The sequence below is a fragment of the Gallinula chloropus genome (genome assembly GCF_964237585.1).
Source record: "Gallinula chloropus genome assembly, chromosome: 6".
In the NCBI taxonomy this organism is placed as follows: domain Eukaryota; kingdom Metazoa; phylum Chordata; class Aves; order Gruiformes; family Rallidae; genus Gallinula; species Gallinula chloropus.
Window position 1 is genome coordinate 17707243 of NC_140091.1, and position 15967 is coordinate 17723209.

A 15967-nucleotide genomic window follows, 5' to 3' on the forward strand; every position below is an offset into this window, starting at 1 on the left:
AAATAAAAGCTCATAGCCTTTATATCAAAGCTATTATTCTTGGCAAAAGTATCAAATATTATCATCATTATCAGCGTGTAACAGAAAGAGACAAGCAAATGTTAAAAAATGAAGAATTTTCCCTTCTTTTGCTTAACTGGCTTCTCTTATCTTTCTCCAAGAATGCCACCTCAAACAGAAGAGCCAGAGATTCTGGCTTCAGACCCAAGGAGCTGTTTGGTTAGCTGCAGTTTGCTTCTGGATTGCCCAGTAACCTAGGGATCTCATTTAAATTCTGGCACATCTAAGTGCATTCAGTTCCATAGCTGCTAAAGGATTTGATAAGACAGTGTCCCAAAACTTGGTATTGTATCTTTAGCAACTGAAAAAAAGTTTAATTGCTACATAAACATAGTGGTTCAGAAATGGTGAAGATAAAAGCACTGATTTATTTAAAGTATTCTCAAACCAAGATGATGCTTCTAACTTGTAAAACCCAAACTGGAGCACTAAACTGCCAGCAATACCTTATAAGATGATTAGGCTCTGAAACACACGTGCCTACAATATCCAAAAAAGCGCTTTATTTGTAAACTGCATTATTGCCACTTGTTATAACACATGAGTATCTCTTCCAGATCGCTCCGGGCAGGATGGCAGGAAAGAGGTGGAATGGCAGTAGGGAGCAGGTGAGAGCAGAGGGGGTGTGGGTGGGCACAAGTGAGCTGGAAAGGCACCATGCAGGCGTAAGAGCCAAAGCATAACCGAATGTGAGATCTGTGAGGAGGGCTGGACTCAAACCAAGGAGCACTGAACAGTACAAACATGGGTAAGGGCGCTATCAGACTGTCCAAACACTCCACTAGCATGTCCCAGGTGCCAAGAAAATGTCTTCAGAGCTGAAGGGAGAATTAATTTTTCATGCTTATTCTGTCACTGGCCTCTCTGCAGAGAATATAAAGTCTGCTAATTAATGATAGGCGTGTAAGCCCATTATCAAGTCTCCCCAGTCATCTAGTCCTTACATGTATTTTAATGCGGTTTGCCCACAGCAACACAGAAGCACTGGAAATCCTTGAGGACTAGGAAAAGCATCTAATTAAAAAGTATCAGCAGCCAGCCTTTAGAAATCATCATGATTTTCTACACCTCTGTAGGACAGAGGCACCTGTTAGCTGCTCACTTGACTTTCTACTTGCTGTAGAAATAATAATCTGAGGTTTCGCCACACTTAGCAAAAATCCAAGCAAAGGCATTGGTAGGTTGTTTAAACAGAAGAACGTGCATTTCCTAGTATTGCAGTGGCCATCCATCTGGCTTTCATTGAAGTGGGGGAGAGTGTGTGTGAAATGCAGGAACGCAAGGGGAAAGAACGTGGCATGGAGTTAGGTTTTACACACTTCCATTGGGCTCTATATCAATAGTGTAAGCAACTGAGCTTGTAAATAACTAATAAAATTATGAGGGGAGGAAGTTATTCTCGTTTACATATACAGTTGTGACTTCTGTCACAATCAATGACTGTCATAAGCTTGTCTGAGGAAAAAAAGATGACACATTTGACCAGTTTGTTCTGATTTTTGATGTCAACTACACGACTTCTCTGTCTGGCTCGGAGAGCAGATCCAGTGGCAGTAGCTCACATAATGCAGTTTGCAACAATAAAAGCTGGCCTGTCTACATGAAAGCAAGTGAAAAACACCACGTCTGAGATGTAAATTCTCTTGTTAGTAATGCGATAGAATTTCTTCTTCAAATCTTAGGTTCACATATTGGCCAACAATGGCATTTGGCTTTTAGAAAGAGGTTTCTTGATTCGCTGCAGAACAACTGCATACCAACAAAGCTACGTTGTTAATGTGCCACTTTGTATTATGTCTGAAAGATGTGATATGCTGAGATTTCCACCAAACATCCCACAATTAGCCTAAATCACCCACAATGCCACAAAATACTCTATCACACTGTTGTCTTGTAACTAATCTTTATAAATTTAGCTCGTCTTTGCACACTAAGACCTTGTGCCTCTGACAAAGACAACATTCTGAGTGGAGCCCGAGACGGGAGCTGCGCACAATGCTCCACACATCGGAAGGGCAAGAGAGCTCAGAGTACGACTCTGTTTATTGAAAGCTGAACTTCAGTTGCAGGATTTACTCATTCCCAATAGAATAACCAGTAGAGAAAAGAAAAAGAGAGAGGGGAAGAGAGAGAGAGAGAGAGAGAGAGAGAGAGAGAAAGAGACCTTTGCAAAAAGAAAGAGTGCAGAATCACAGAATCAGGCCCCCAGTACAGTTTTACTTGTACCACACCGACGGATCAAATACTTGCCTTTAATTCATAGTGGATTTGATTTGTATTAACAAATTCGTAAAAACCTGAAAAACTAAACACAACTGACTTGCAGAGTTCAGCAGTAACTGTTGCTCATGTCCCCTAGCAATACTATGTGGCACTTGAAATAGTTCAAAGACTAAAAAGCACACACTGTACAACAGAGGTTAAAGGACTTCTGATCCTCATCCTTTGGACACTCCACAAAAAGCATTCCAAAGGTCAAACTGCCTTTGATACAATCGGAAGATTCTTGATGTGCACATGAAGCCACTAAATCTTCTGATTAAGCTCCCATGCTAACACAAAAGGAAAAAATAATACATATTTTCTTCTACAAATGCATCAAAACATGACTGATGCTGTTGTCAGAGGGATTCACTAGGAAAACCTTTCAAGTTAAGTGAAAGTGTGAAAACAGTTCTTTTTTTCCATCACTTACAGGGCATATTCTTAAGCTATTGTCTCATCATGCTGTTCAGCATTATCTCATAATGCTCTTCAGCCTTTCCAACTCCTTCACCCTGTTACCAACCACACTTGTGAGTTTTTCCATAAAGATTATGTAATTCAACAAGCCCCACCAAAGTGGAGCTAAAATACCTTTGTGCATCTCATTTTTTGCTCTTAGTAGCTTAACAGTCTAAGGAGCCTCTCTGGTGGGCACCCCTTTGCCTTACAAATAGTGAAGCTAAAAGGCTAAAGCCTGATTTTATTCTTAACATATATTTACAAGCACAAGAAAGAAATGATACAGCCAGAAGCAGAGCACTGCTTTTGACCTCTGGGCAACAAGAAGCTGCTGGATGCACCACTGCTATGTTAATACTTCTGAAACCCATACTGTTGTGTAGTATGGTGTTTCTTCCTTGATGCCTGGAGAAACCACATGTCCAGAGATCAATAAAGACAGTTAAAAACTAGCAATGAACTGCCATAATGACTGAAGCCAGGGAAATATCTGAACAAGTAACATCTTAAAAACACATTGTCACCACAAGATTATATGATGCCACATACTTGGAGGACTCCGTCACTTCAAGCAGCTGTAAGTTACACAATATAATATACATATATAGCTTTAGTAAACACTTCAAACTCATTTTCTTACCTTCTGGTTTTACTTCATGTGTTATAACAACAAGGGGCTTGGTGAAGGTTTTCTTGTTGTGCATCATGGCCAAGATCATATCCACATTGAGAGAGGTGCAAGCTTCATCAGGAGGAACGCACTGCAAGGGGAAGAAACAGTGCATGAAGCCAGAGTCACCCCTCTGTGAGGACAGCAGTGCCAGCTGCACAGCTGCCTCATCATCAGTTTTACCCTCTGCTATTTACAAAAAAAAAAAAAAAAAAAAAAAAAGAAAGAGAGAGGAGAACCTCCAAACAACCGTGTAAGGCAATTACGTGGCAAAGGTTGTTCCCAGCTGTGCTTCAGGATGCAATCTTCGCCTTCACTAAGGATCCTCTAAAAACCTTCACTGGGGTGTTACTTAAATGGTAGGAATAACTTTGTTTTAGGATGTTTTCTGAAAAATCTGGTAGCCAAAACTGCAACCACCAACACGTGTTGATCAACAATGACAAATCACCTTTAAAATACTACGTTTTAAAGAGGATGTGCACATAGCCCAAAGTAAAAATGAATTCTGAATTTTCAGAATATATTGACAACTAATTTACAGCCACTTCCAGTATTTATAAAGCAAAATTTGACAATTGTCTGTTGTGACAATCAGACTACAATATTATCTGGTATCATCTTTGGAAATTAAAGGTAGAATTGTTTACACTTTGGGTATGAATGTGATATGGACAGCAAAGATAAATCTGGACCATGTGCATAATAAAATGCAATTTCTATGTATCCCATGTAACCCCCTAATGAAATTTAGAATCATAGAATGGTTTAGGTTGAAAAAGACCTTTAAGACCACCAAGTCCAACCATTAACCTAGCACTGCCAAGTCCACCTCTAAACTATGTCCCTAAGCACCACACCTACATGTCCTTTAAATACCTTCAGGGATGGCAACTGCACTGCTTCCCTGGGCAGTCTGGTCCTCTGGTTGACAGCCCTTTTGGTTAAGAAAGTTTTTCTAACATTCAATCGAAACCTCCCCTGGCACAACTTGAGGTCACTTCCCCTTGGTCTATCACTTCTATTTGTGAGAAGAAATTGACTCCAGCTGGCTACACCCTCCTTCCAGATAGTTGTAGAGAGCAAGACGGTCTCCCCTGAGCCCCTCCTCTCCAGGCTAAACAACTCAGCTGCTCCTCATAAGACTTGTGCTCTAGAGCCTTCACCAGCTTCATTGCCCTTCTCTAGACAATCTCCATCAACTTAATGTTTTTCTTGTAGTGAGAAACTCAAATTTGAATAGTCAAAGTGCATAGCATAACTCTTATCTATTAAATTATCATTAAAATGCATTAAATGTCATCTAATAAAATATCCTACAGATATTTCACTACATCAATTCCATAGAAAACTCTTTATTCCCTTCAAAGTTCTGATAAAAAAATATCAGAAGTTTAGACTTCAATAAATTACTGACCTTTGGTAGTCCTTGAGTATCTTTGTCTTTATTTGTACACAAAGTCAACTCGCAGTGAAGAAAGAGCAGTGAAATATTGAACATGGGTTTAAACATAAAGCTGAATCTTTTTTTGTCCCTCTGTGCATGGGGTATTGGAAAGTTCACCTTCTCAGTGCTGTAAAATTTAACAGACTCATCTTTAGGACAAATGTTTTCTATAATGGTGTAGTCAGACATTCTATCTGGATTTGAAAACGGGGAAACAAAGCACGTCTGAATGGCAAAGCCCAAGGACCTGTCCGCTCTAGTCACAGACACCTGCATGAGAAAGAAAGAGATGGTAAGAGGTCAGAAATGACATTTTTAGTTCACATTTCATTAACGTTTTCAACAATTTTTTAAAAGCAGTTTTTCAGTGCCACTTCCAATCTGAACTATCTTGAAGGCTAAATGTTAAGGATAAGACTGTCCTCCTGAGGGACAGAACATCTGTGGCCTCAAAACCAGCAGCTGTCTAACAGCATAACCACGCATAAATACAGCAATCCCTCATCTTCCCGAAAGCAGATGAAAACCCCGGCCCAGATCAGGCACAGTTACTGACTGCAACCACCTCTGCCCTTCGGCACACAGGCTACAGCAGAGCCCTGTGGAAGCCAGTCACTAATTCCATGTCTCTGTATCGGCTCAAAACTTCTGTATTGGTTTGAAACTTTAATGTAAAGGGGGAAAAAAAGAAAAGCAAGTCACAGCAGAGAAACACCCCCCAGCCAGGAGAGGAATGCAGAGGCAGAGACGAGGTCACACTCTGATGTGTGGGTGGCATTCTTGGACTGAGGGGGCAGGAGAGCCTCCTAAAAAGACGTAATTTATTGTGAAATGATCCTTTTAGTTTATTGTAAGTCTGAAATTCATATTATTTTATGAAAAATAATTAAGACTGCAAAGGTCTAGGGCACTGATGTTGTTCAGCTGGACTGGAATGCAGATAAAAAATGCTACAGAATAACTAGGAAAAAAATTTAAATGGAATTTGTAACATGTTGCTCTTAATAAACAACAGAAGTATTGTGCCTAACCATTAACACTGCCTGATGGAAACAGTTCCACAAGAAATAATTTCCTTCTTAGAAGAAATATGCTTTAAATGTGTACTTAATCCATATGTGCCACATGTATATTTAAAAAAAAAGCCTGCCAATTTTCCTGTGGTCTATACAGAAATTTTTGGATGCTACAAGTTGTGCAGTGAATAATAGCATTTCTCAATTTTTCTCTCCCTTATGTGAGCAGCAATCAAATTTAAGATGAAGGAATGTGCTAAAACCATCTAAGCAACAAAGAGAAATAAAGACTGATGAATGAAAGTCAAGCCACAGATACTGATAGGTGAACAACCCGATGTTGTCAACTAGTTAAAGAGAAATCATGGCAAGGAGGACAGGCGTACTACAGTATCATGAAACACTATCATCAGGTAAATAAAAGGATAAATGATGTCTCAAGGAAAGGAGGAAACTACAGGGAGAAGGTGAGACCAAAATATAATAAAAACATGACAGAAGCAAAGAAAAAAATGATAGAAGATTAAAACAAAACCTATTTTTAACAAAGAAAGAAAAGGCAGCTAGACAGTGCTTACATAGAATATCCTAATTTATTAACCCTAAACCACATTTGTTAATAACAACAGCAAAACAGAAACAAAAATGGAAAAAAAAATTACTCTGTGTCAGATAAAAACGGCGTCACAGAAGTTCAAATCTGATACAGGTTTTTCCACTGTGCAAAAAGGAGAAGCTGAAAAAATAAGGCTTCTGCCAGGACAGGTGATGAAGAAATCAGAACATCTGTCTGAATAAACAGCTCCAGAACTGGACAAATCCATAGAGCATGGAGCCAGGGGGACTCATCCCAGGTCACTGAAGGAAGCAGACAGTTTTATCCAAATAAGAAAATAGTATGTCTTTTATAAACACACCCTTAACTGAGTGTGACATTCTTTTTGCTTGAACTGGCCTATATACTTCGTTTTTCACTGGGTAGAGAATGAGAACGAACTACAACACACTGAAGCAGCAAAGAAAAGTGCTCCAACGTGAAGTGGGACACTATGCTTATCATGTGCAAGGTGGGCTCACAAAGAGGAACTAATTTGGGCAAAAGGACAGTGGCACAGCACTGCTTCAGTCAATATACTAATTTTCCTAGTTGTAAAAGCCCACAGATCACCAGTTCTTGATCTGCTCATCTATAAAAAGATGACACTACATCACTGCAAATGATGTTTATATTAATTTTTATTGTTATTTGAAACATGCCAAATTCTGTCCACATGACTATCTTTAGAAATCCTCACTACTGGTTTGAAACACCCCAGATTTCATAAGCCACTTCGCAAAACATGGAAAAATTATCAGGTCAAAACCACACCTAAAGTCAAAGGTACCTAGCTGTTGACTTTGCTGCTTATTTATCTAACATTGTCAGATTTCTTGCATGATGGTATTCAAAAGGATGGTGTTTGTAAGTGTAGCTGCTGTTTGTCATGTGGATTGGAGATATGAAACGGTACGAACTTCACAGCCCAAGAACACTAGCATATGGCAAGACACAAGTAGGCATTTTTTGCATGTCTGTATCTTTCAGATGATGCTCAGCCATATTACTCAAAAAAAAACAAACCCTGAAGCCTCCATCACAAAATGCCTGTTCAGAGCAAGAGCTGAGACCACCTTTAAGTTCTTCACAGGAAAGCAAGTTAGGCAAGAATTATCAATTTAACTTGAAGTTAAATTCGTCCATTTTGCAGGAATCCTTTGGTTCTGACCCAAAAAAATTGTCCTGCTTCTTACCCCACAGTTTCTGTTCTCTGCAACCACCAAAGCCACCTTTCTACCTAAATCAACTGCACAAGGTGGCCTTTCCCCTGACAAGCACAGATCTGGCTCAGCCACAAGGCCTTGCAAAATGTCGTCGTTAGTTTGACAGCCTTTTGCCATTTGTTACCTCTACGTATACTGGCCCATTTTCAGCAACAGAGAAGAGTCCTTGGGAGGGAGCAAGGAACAGATCTGTTTTGTACAGCTCCATGTTGAAGGTCACATTGGTCATGTGTGGTTCAGGAGGCCAGAACACACCATTTCTGTCATTCTCTGGCTGGTGCAGGGTACAATTAAACTGAAATGCAAAACACAATACAAATACACCCTGAGTCAGGAGTGGCAGCTGGAGAAGGACAAATTTGGAGCGTACAATACACGCCCACATACTGTCTATTTAGTGCAAATTTTCAGCGGGGTCACAAGAAATAGAAGTGAGAAGAAATGTGTTAAAAGACAAATTAACAGCTACACAATTAATGCAATTTATGTGAAGTACCCATTACAATAGGCATTTCTCTATTGTCAGGTGCAAACCAGAGAGTAACATACCGCTATTTCAGGCCAGCTTGGGAAAGCAACATCTCCCTCATCAGCATCCCCTGGAAATCCATTATCACCTGATTCCATGTCATCATCATCAAAGCCGCTGCTTTCAGCTGGTGATGACAGCTGAATGACAATCTGCACAAAAGGTATTGCAAACACATAAAATTAGGTGATAATTCAGTACTCTCCATTGTTATTATGCTCTTCTCTCTTTAGAACAATGCAAAGGCCAAGAGAACCACACAAGCTAAGCAGATGGTGAAAGCAAGTCTTAAACAGCCTTGTGCTGGGCATGTAAGATATGCAGGTTATATTTAGAGAACGTCCCTTAAGTTTTTTCCACAATTCAGAGCCAGAAAAGACAGTTTGGGTGCTGGTGTCTGAATGAGGACCCTAGAATTTCCATTCTGTTTCTGGTATTTCTATAACCAACATTTAAAGGAGCACTGGCTTCCTAAAGTGATTTTTTTTGCAACTTGCAGTTTTCCTTCATGCACTCACGGAAAAAACACTGGAAGTGTTAGAGCCATTAAAGGATTTTCTCTTCCCTCATTTGCCTTGGGGTTTTCTAGATTTTTTTTTTTTTAGATGTTCACTGAAAAACCATCATGTTCCTTTCTTTATTTTTCTCTGTATTTCTACTGAATTCCCTCCCCTGGCCCCCCTCCTCTTTTTTTCCCCCTCCTTTGCACACTTCTCCATTTCTTCATCTGAAAACTCTCAGTTTCGTCTCCCAATGTTCTACATGGCTTCTGTACACCCTGCAGCTCCTCAGCTAGTCCCCTCCTTTCTAGGACACAGTCTTTGTTTTCTTGGACATGGAGCAACTGCTAAGAAGTGACATAACACACTCTTTGAGACTCCACTGCATGCTGTTTATTTTTTAGGAAAAATGCTCCCAAACTCCAAAAGAATACATGATTCAGATTTCAAAGGAATAGCCAAGACTATTAAAAGCCATGAAGGAGAAAGGAGAGGAGGCAAATCTCCATTTTAGTTCAGGCCATAATAGAATATGGGGACAATGACAGTACTTAGCTGCAAACACATGCTGTTCTGTAGTTTAGTGATGTTTGTATCCAGAGTCTTGGTTTAGGACTGTTTCTAAAGTTAGGTACTACAGACTCGCCAGTACAGAATGGTTTTAACCAGGCCAGGTCCGATCAGACTGCCTAGCTATGTTTGGGTTGGACCACAGGCTTTCTAGCATTTGCCAAGGTTACTTCTATGTACTGGAAAGCTCAGCAAGAGAAACGTGCCATTGTTTTCCAACCCAGATCAGCTGCACTGTACTCAAGCTGTGCCAGTGTAGAAGCAGTCACTTCAAACGTGAGGTCCTTACAGCATCATCACCCATATACGAGTACTGAGTCCCTTCATCACAAGCATCAACTGATAGCAAATATGAACCCAAATTATGAGAGAAGCATGCACAGTCTTTTCCTCACATTTTGAGAGCCTTTTATCACACACAATTTTGGAAGAAAAACATTTCACTTAAAATAATTCAGTGTATGAAGTAAATGGTATTGTGCAATCTCAAAACTTCACTCCTGTTCCTCCCTACAGCTCTGCTGAAATGCTCATCTATGGACACATCAAAGCTGCACAGCAAAAGCTGGTACAACTTCTCTGAGATTGGTACAGATGGTCCCCAAAGTGCAGCCATGCGGTTTTGTAAAAGTATTTAACTCCAACTCCTCCTTTTTCCTTTGGGATACTATTTGGCCACCGAGCACACTGAATGCAGCCTTCATACGGCCCTGAATACAGGGACTGTAGCTGCAACTAGGTTGGCGCTAGACAGGAAAAGGTCAGGATGCCTCCTTTTTGCTAAGACTAAAGCAAACTACAATGACTTCCTTGTACCACTATGATGTGCAGTGCAGAAGGCGGCTCCTCTTTGTAAAATACTCACAGAGTTAAAATAAACGATCTTGTTCAAGATATATGCTGTCCGAGTCCCACATTTGTTCAGCGAAGACTCCAAAATGAAATGGGTACCATTCATCCTGGCTTTGCAAGAGTGATCCAGCAGTGAGAGTTCTGTCCTCGTGTAGCCACTAGCCTGAAACAAAGGCACTTTGTAAGTGGCTGAAACACAATTGTGTTAGGCTCTTGCCACTCTGAGTGCAGCTCAGAGTACTGTTCATGACTGCTGATAGGAGGAAGTGAAGTTCATTGTACTGCCATCCAGGGAAGGTCACTCTCAAAACGCTGTTATACATGACAGACAGGGAATAGATGTAACATGGAACAAAGGAAACAACAGGTTCATTATTAATCTGCTGATTAATAATGCTGACTCTGTTTGGTCTGAAATGAGCTAAAAATACTGCCTGTATCAGGCTCTCTTCCACAATGCAAATGGACACAAGCAACCTGTCAGCTGGTAGATTGTGAAGACAGATCTATTCAGGTCTCACATAGCTATCAACAGCAGCTTCTTTGTACTTTGAAGATTAAAAACTCAGGCTGATTGTTGAGTACAGTCATTTTTTGACAGAACCAGCCTGGCAAACCTTTAATCAGAAATCCCCCTACAAACTACCAGATTGTTGGGAAGAGGAAACATGACCGTGAGTTACGGCAAGCAATATCCACAGTGTAGTTTCCTCACCGATCTATTACCATCACGCTGTAGATCATGTAGTATTGTTTTGAATCAAAATACAAACAGAAAACATTTCTCCACCAAAAGGGTTATTAAGCACTGGAACAGGCTACCCAGGTAAGTGGTGGAGTCACAACACCTGCAGGTATTTAAAAAGACATGCAGATGTGGTCCTTAGGGACATGGTTTAGTGGTGGACTTGGCAGTGCTAGGTTAGGGACATGGTTTAGTGGTGGACTTGGCAGTGCTAGGTTAGGGACATGGTTTAGTGGTGGACTTGGCAGTGCTAGGTTAGGGACATGGTTTAGTGGTGGACTTGGCAGTGCTAGGTTAGGGACATGGTTTAGTGGTGGACTTGGCAGTGCTAGGTTAAAGGTTGGACTTAAGGAACTTAAAGGTCTTTTCCAACCTAAATGCTTCTATTAAATAAAATGGTCTGCCAAAAAAATTCAACCCAAATTTGAGAACAGGAGATAATACCAACCTGCAGAGAGTCTTTTTCTACAGCTACTGTCATGACTTTGTCCTCACACTTTATTGACAAAGCTACATCAGCACTGCCCTGAACCTCTTCTGGTTCTTTATGTTTTGAGAGGGAATGCTCAAAGTCATGATTTATCAACGTATCCACTGAATCCCTGGATGGGAATATTCCTTCTCCCACCGTGTCATGTCTTCCTCTGTTAATGTGAAAAGGAAAAGTCAGCCCATCACTTAATGCAGGATTCTTTGGGGCAGGCAGAGGATTAGCACCCAGCAATTCTGTCAGCTCTGGAGGAAGGGAATGGTCTTCTTCATCATTCATCTCTTCTAAAAAACACACACACAAAACCAACCCAAAAAAAAAACCCAAAACAAAACCAAACAACAAAGAAGAAAAAGAAAGAAAAAAATGGTTATTCAATATTTTTCCTAAAACTATTCAGAACCAATCAATCATTTTCATACAAAAAAAAACCCCAAAACCAAACAAAAAAAAAAACCCAAACCAAAAAACCCAGAAAGTAAGTTCTTGAAGGACATCCAAAGCAGCATCTTTATACTTTTCAGGAAATCAGCCACAATTCCCCTACTAAGGGGGACTCGTATCTTTACATCAGCAATGACTCTGACAAAATAACTAAATTTTTTAAACCAGCTGTATTTATTCAGCTCACTCAGACTTTTCTGGTAAGCACCTTTTATCTCTAAACAATTTAAATTTTCATTAATTGTCTCAAGGAAACCATATGCTCATACTTTTGGAAAAAAAGAAAATAAAAGCTGGATTTATTAACTAAGAAGATACTGAGTTGCTAAGCCCATTTCAGTGAACACTGAACACAATCAGCTCTTAATGGCTTCTGAGTCAGATGAACTACAACCATTTAATTCCAACAATATATATCAGGATGCAACACAATTTGCCTGGATTTTTCTAATAAAAAACTCACAGATAATTTTTTTTTAATTGGCATCTGTAGATATTAGCAGTATTCTTGGTGATCATTACAGTGCAATGCCCAGCAACAAAGCACCTTTCAAATCATCACATTCCTGGAAATACAAAATGTGTTTTTTTAATATGTTAAAAGTCCATCTTCAAGCTTACCTGTATCTTCAAGTTGCAGATGAAATCTGTTAGCAACAGGGGCTTTTGTGTAGGAAGTAACTGGGCTATAGTTGTGCTCATAAGCCCATTTGATCAAACTCTCATGCGATGAGGGAATATCGGGTATTACTGATTTTCTCATGGTCATGGATCGTTCTGTTTCCTTTCCAGAACCAATACTATTTGATGTCTGTGAACAAAGAAAAACCTGGTTAAAGATTTACCATTTAAGGATACTTAAAATGCAATAGTGACACTGACTGAACATGGTTTTTACTCTACTATTCTATTAAATAACAGCAAATGGAGATCATCCAAGAAATAAATCAAACTCTGCCACCTTTGGCACAGAACTGCCACACACATGGAGACACATGGAGTACAATAAACACAGGTGGTTAGAAACTGTTAATCCCTAAACAAGGCTGAGAGGTATTTCCCACCATCGGTATAATGTGGTATTTTCTTCATAACTGAGCTGAAATGACTTCTGAGGTGAGGTGAACTCAAGACAACTGATTTTTTCAAATAGCCCCTTTGATTAGAGCACTACTTAAGCTCTGTATAGGAAAGCCTTTGTTCAAGTAAGCATTACTGAAAAAGGAAAAACACTGCATGCTCATGAGTAGAGCTGATACAAGCTCATGCTTTAAAGTCAGCTGGCACCGAGGACAGTCTGTGCCTCTCTGAATGAGCTTCACACTAGCAATGTTGTGCGCCTCACGCGAAGTGTTGAGTATGCTAAACAGGACTGAATTAAATGCTTAATAGAGTGACAAGTGAAAGCAAGTATGTTTATCTAAGGCCAAACGACTTAAAGGGCAACATATACTTCCTACACACACATAAAATTTTAAATTTAATTAACAACTTTGACACAAATACATCAATACACTTGCTGACTTCTTAGTTTTATTATTTAATAATTACAAATACCAGCCTGTAAAACTTGGCTGCGGAACACAGATGAGTCACACAGTCAGTTTTTGCTTTTCTGTAAGCATTTTGCAAAATTTCAGGTTTTCTTGTCCAGCCAGGAAAGTCAATGAACATAACAAGCATCCCTAGCTGTCAGAGGGGCAGTTAGAAAATATTCAATGCTATTATACTTTAACTAGCTTTTAAGTGCTTGGCACCTTAATATATATGTGTTTAGTTTTGCGTGAATACACGTTTTATTTTTACAGTCCAACATTTCCATTATCACTGTAACAATCACATCAACCACTACAGAACAGGCCAAACATGCTCACACCAGGAAAGGGACCACGACCCACTTTACAACAATTTCTGCAATGTGACCAAATAGCACTTCCTATAAGCAGATGATAACACTGAATGCTCTATAACACTGATTTCCATGCCTTATTACCTTTGCCACCATATAGGTGGCACTTAAAAAAAATTAAAAAATCCCCATTGGTTTCCATCAACAAGATCAAATCCTAATTCTCTTGCACTCTCACACGCCAAAAGATTGACTGCACTGACCACTTCTGCCCAGATCACTTTTAGACAGTGGTTGTACGGACCTGCTACCAAGTACCCCAGAGCTTGGCTGCCCTTCTGTACCTGAAGAAATGGAGCTTTTGAACTAAGCAGCGAATAAAGCTCAAAGTCCGGATGGAGTGGCCCTCTTTAATTTCTTCCTAACAATCCAGTTCTGCATCCTTTAAACACTCAGAACTTCCCAACTGAAGTTAAAGAGAATTTTAGATGCAAAGCAACTGGTTTGAGGTTACCATTCCCAGTACAGTTATCAATGACTTGCAAAGGCCACTGAAGACAGGAAAAAGGAAGTAACAGGAACCCTAATTTTAGTGCCTTATTACTGTTTTGGATCAAAGAATCGTCTATTCTTCAACAGACAAAATCTGGCCATGATTTATCACACATTTTCATATAAACACAGAGCTCTGGTTATAATTATTATGCTACCCCAACTTTGCTGGATCTCCCACTCTGCTTTCCTTTTCTTTTTTGTCATGAAGAGACAGCTGAACAAATATTATCTCAGAATTTTACTGTCCTAGCTGGCACCTGACCATTTCCATTGCTTGTTTATACCTCTCCACGCTGAGCCTGTAAATAATGTTCAGTCCTGCATTGCCTCAGTGAGCTAAAACTGAGCACAACAGCTTGCAGGAACAGACATGCCTTCCTTCCCTTCTCTGCCCTGCCAACACCTTCAGACGCAGTGTATGAAACCAGGCAACCAACAGTCACCTACAAGCTAACTCGGGACAGACAGAGACCATTTCAGAAACCTATGGGCAGTTGTTCTCATGTAAAGAACAGTTCCTCCAAGCTTTTGAAACCTTCACAGGTTTGTTCTATGCATTTCACCTCTCACTCTTCACTCCTCAACGCGCTTATTTTCACAGAGATAAATGGAAGCTAATAGAATTTTTCAAAATTTTCTCCCATTTCACTACTTTGTCCACTGTACAACCTCCAGCTTTATAAAAGAACACCAAATTCAAAGACAGCAATGTAGATGTCAGGTAGTCCACAAGCACCGAAACACAGGTAGTGCTCGATGGCTGATGTAAGGAGAGACCACAAATAGGTGCTTTATTATTTACAGAATCTATACCCATTTTACTTGGGTTTGTGTACGTTCTCTTCCAGAGTTTCAAGAAACAGAGGAAGCTGGGAGATGAGCTGGATGACCTAAGAAAAGTCTTTTCTATTTTTTTTGTCTATGACCTTAGACCTTAATAACTCACAGTCCTGGGTTTGAGGCAGCTTAGCACTAACCTTTCCCTCTCAGTTTGCCAATCCCCTCAAGACAATTCTGATCCATACTGAGGGCAAGAAGTTAGGAAAATTGAAGTGCATGGAACTGATTCAACTAATAAAAGGAACATTGTGAAACATTACCTAATTGTTTAGTAATGTTTTTATGCATTGTCTAAATTTGGGCTTGGAAAGGTCTTCAGTTGAGTAGAGATACGAACTGATCCTAAATACTGAATGTACAGGCTTTTTAATGAGGTGGGGGTGTTTAGTTCCCTCCCACACCCCCCTCTAAATAAAGAGCAAAGAGACATTCAGAAAATGAAGCATCTAGATAAACGAAGCAGTACAGCAAACAGTCTCAAATCCTAACATAAATATACAAAGTCTCTTAAATACTGGCATTTCCATATATAGCATTACTTTCTCTCTTTGTTAATCTAAATAAAATGTTACCTTCTGCCAGTCGTTACAGAAAGAATTCCCACTTATATTTTTAATAATAATTAAAGAAGCACAGAAGCCTTGCTCTTCTGTATTCAAGTGCAGCACTTTCAACATTTAAAATTCCTCTAGAACTCCTCTCCCTGAAAATTCATAATCCATGAACCTACATGAAACATGGTACTTTGGCTATCACCAAGCATGAAGTGAACTAATATACAATTCTCTATCCTGTGGAAATAGACCCTTACAGGCCTAAATGCACAGTGGTGAATTTTATGTACTAGCCCAGAAT

The 15967-nt window shown here is 39.7% G+C and overlaps 1 protein-coding gene across 1 annotated transcript in view; it reads right to left on the reverse strand.

Moving 5' to 3' along the window:
* The window catches only part of TGFBR3 (transforming growth factor beta receptor 3), a gene marked incomplete at both ends in the record, with an annotated part of 97107 nt that overhangs the window by 9324 nt on the left and 71816 nt on the right, over positions 1-15967 (reverse strand). The window contains 7 exons of the mRNA XM_084266121.1: positions 3425-3545; positions 4872-5171; positions 7863-8033; positions 8288-8419; positions 10203-10352; positions 11383-11708; positions 12490-12679. Of these exons, the coding sequence (XP_084122247.1) occupies positions 3425-3545; positions 4872-5171; positions 7863-8033; positions 8288-8419; positions 10203-10352; positions 11383-11708; positions 12490-12679 (1390 nt within the window). The remainder of the gene's footprint in view (positions 1-3424; positions 3546-4871; positions 5172-7862; positions 8034-8287; positions 8420-10202; positions 10353-11382; positions 11709-12489; positions 12680-15967) is intronic.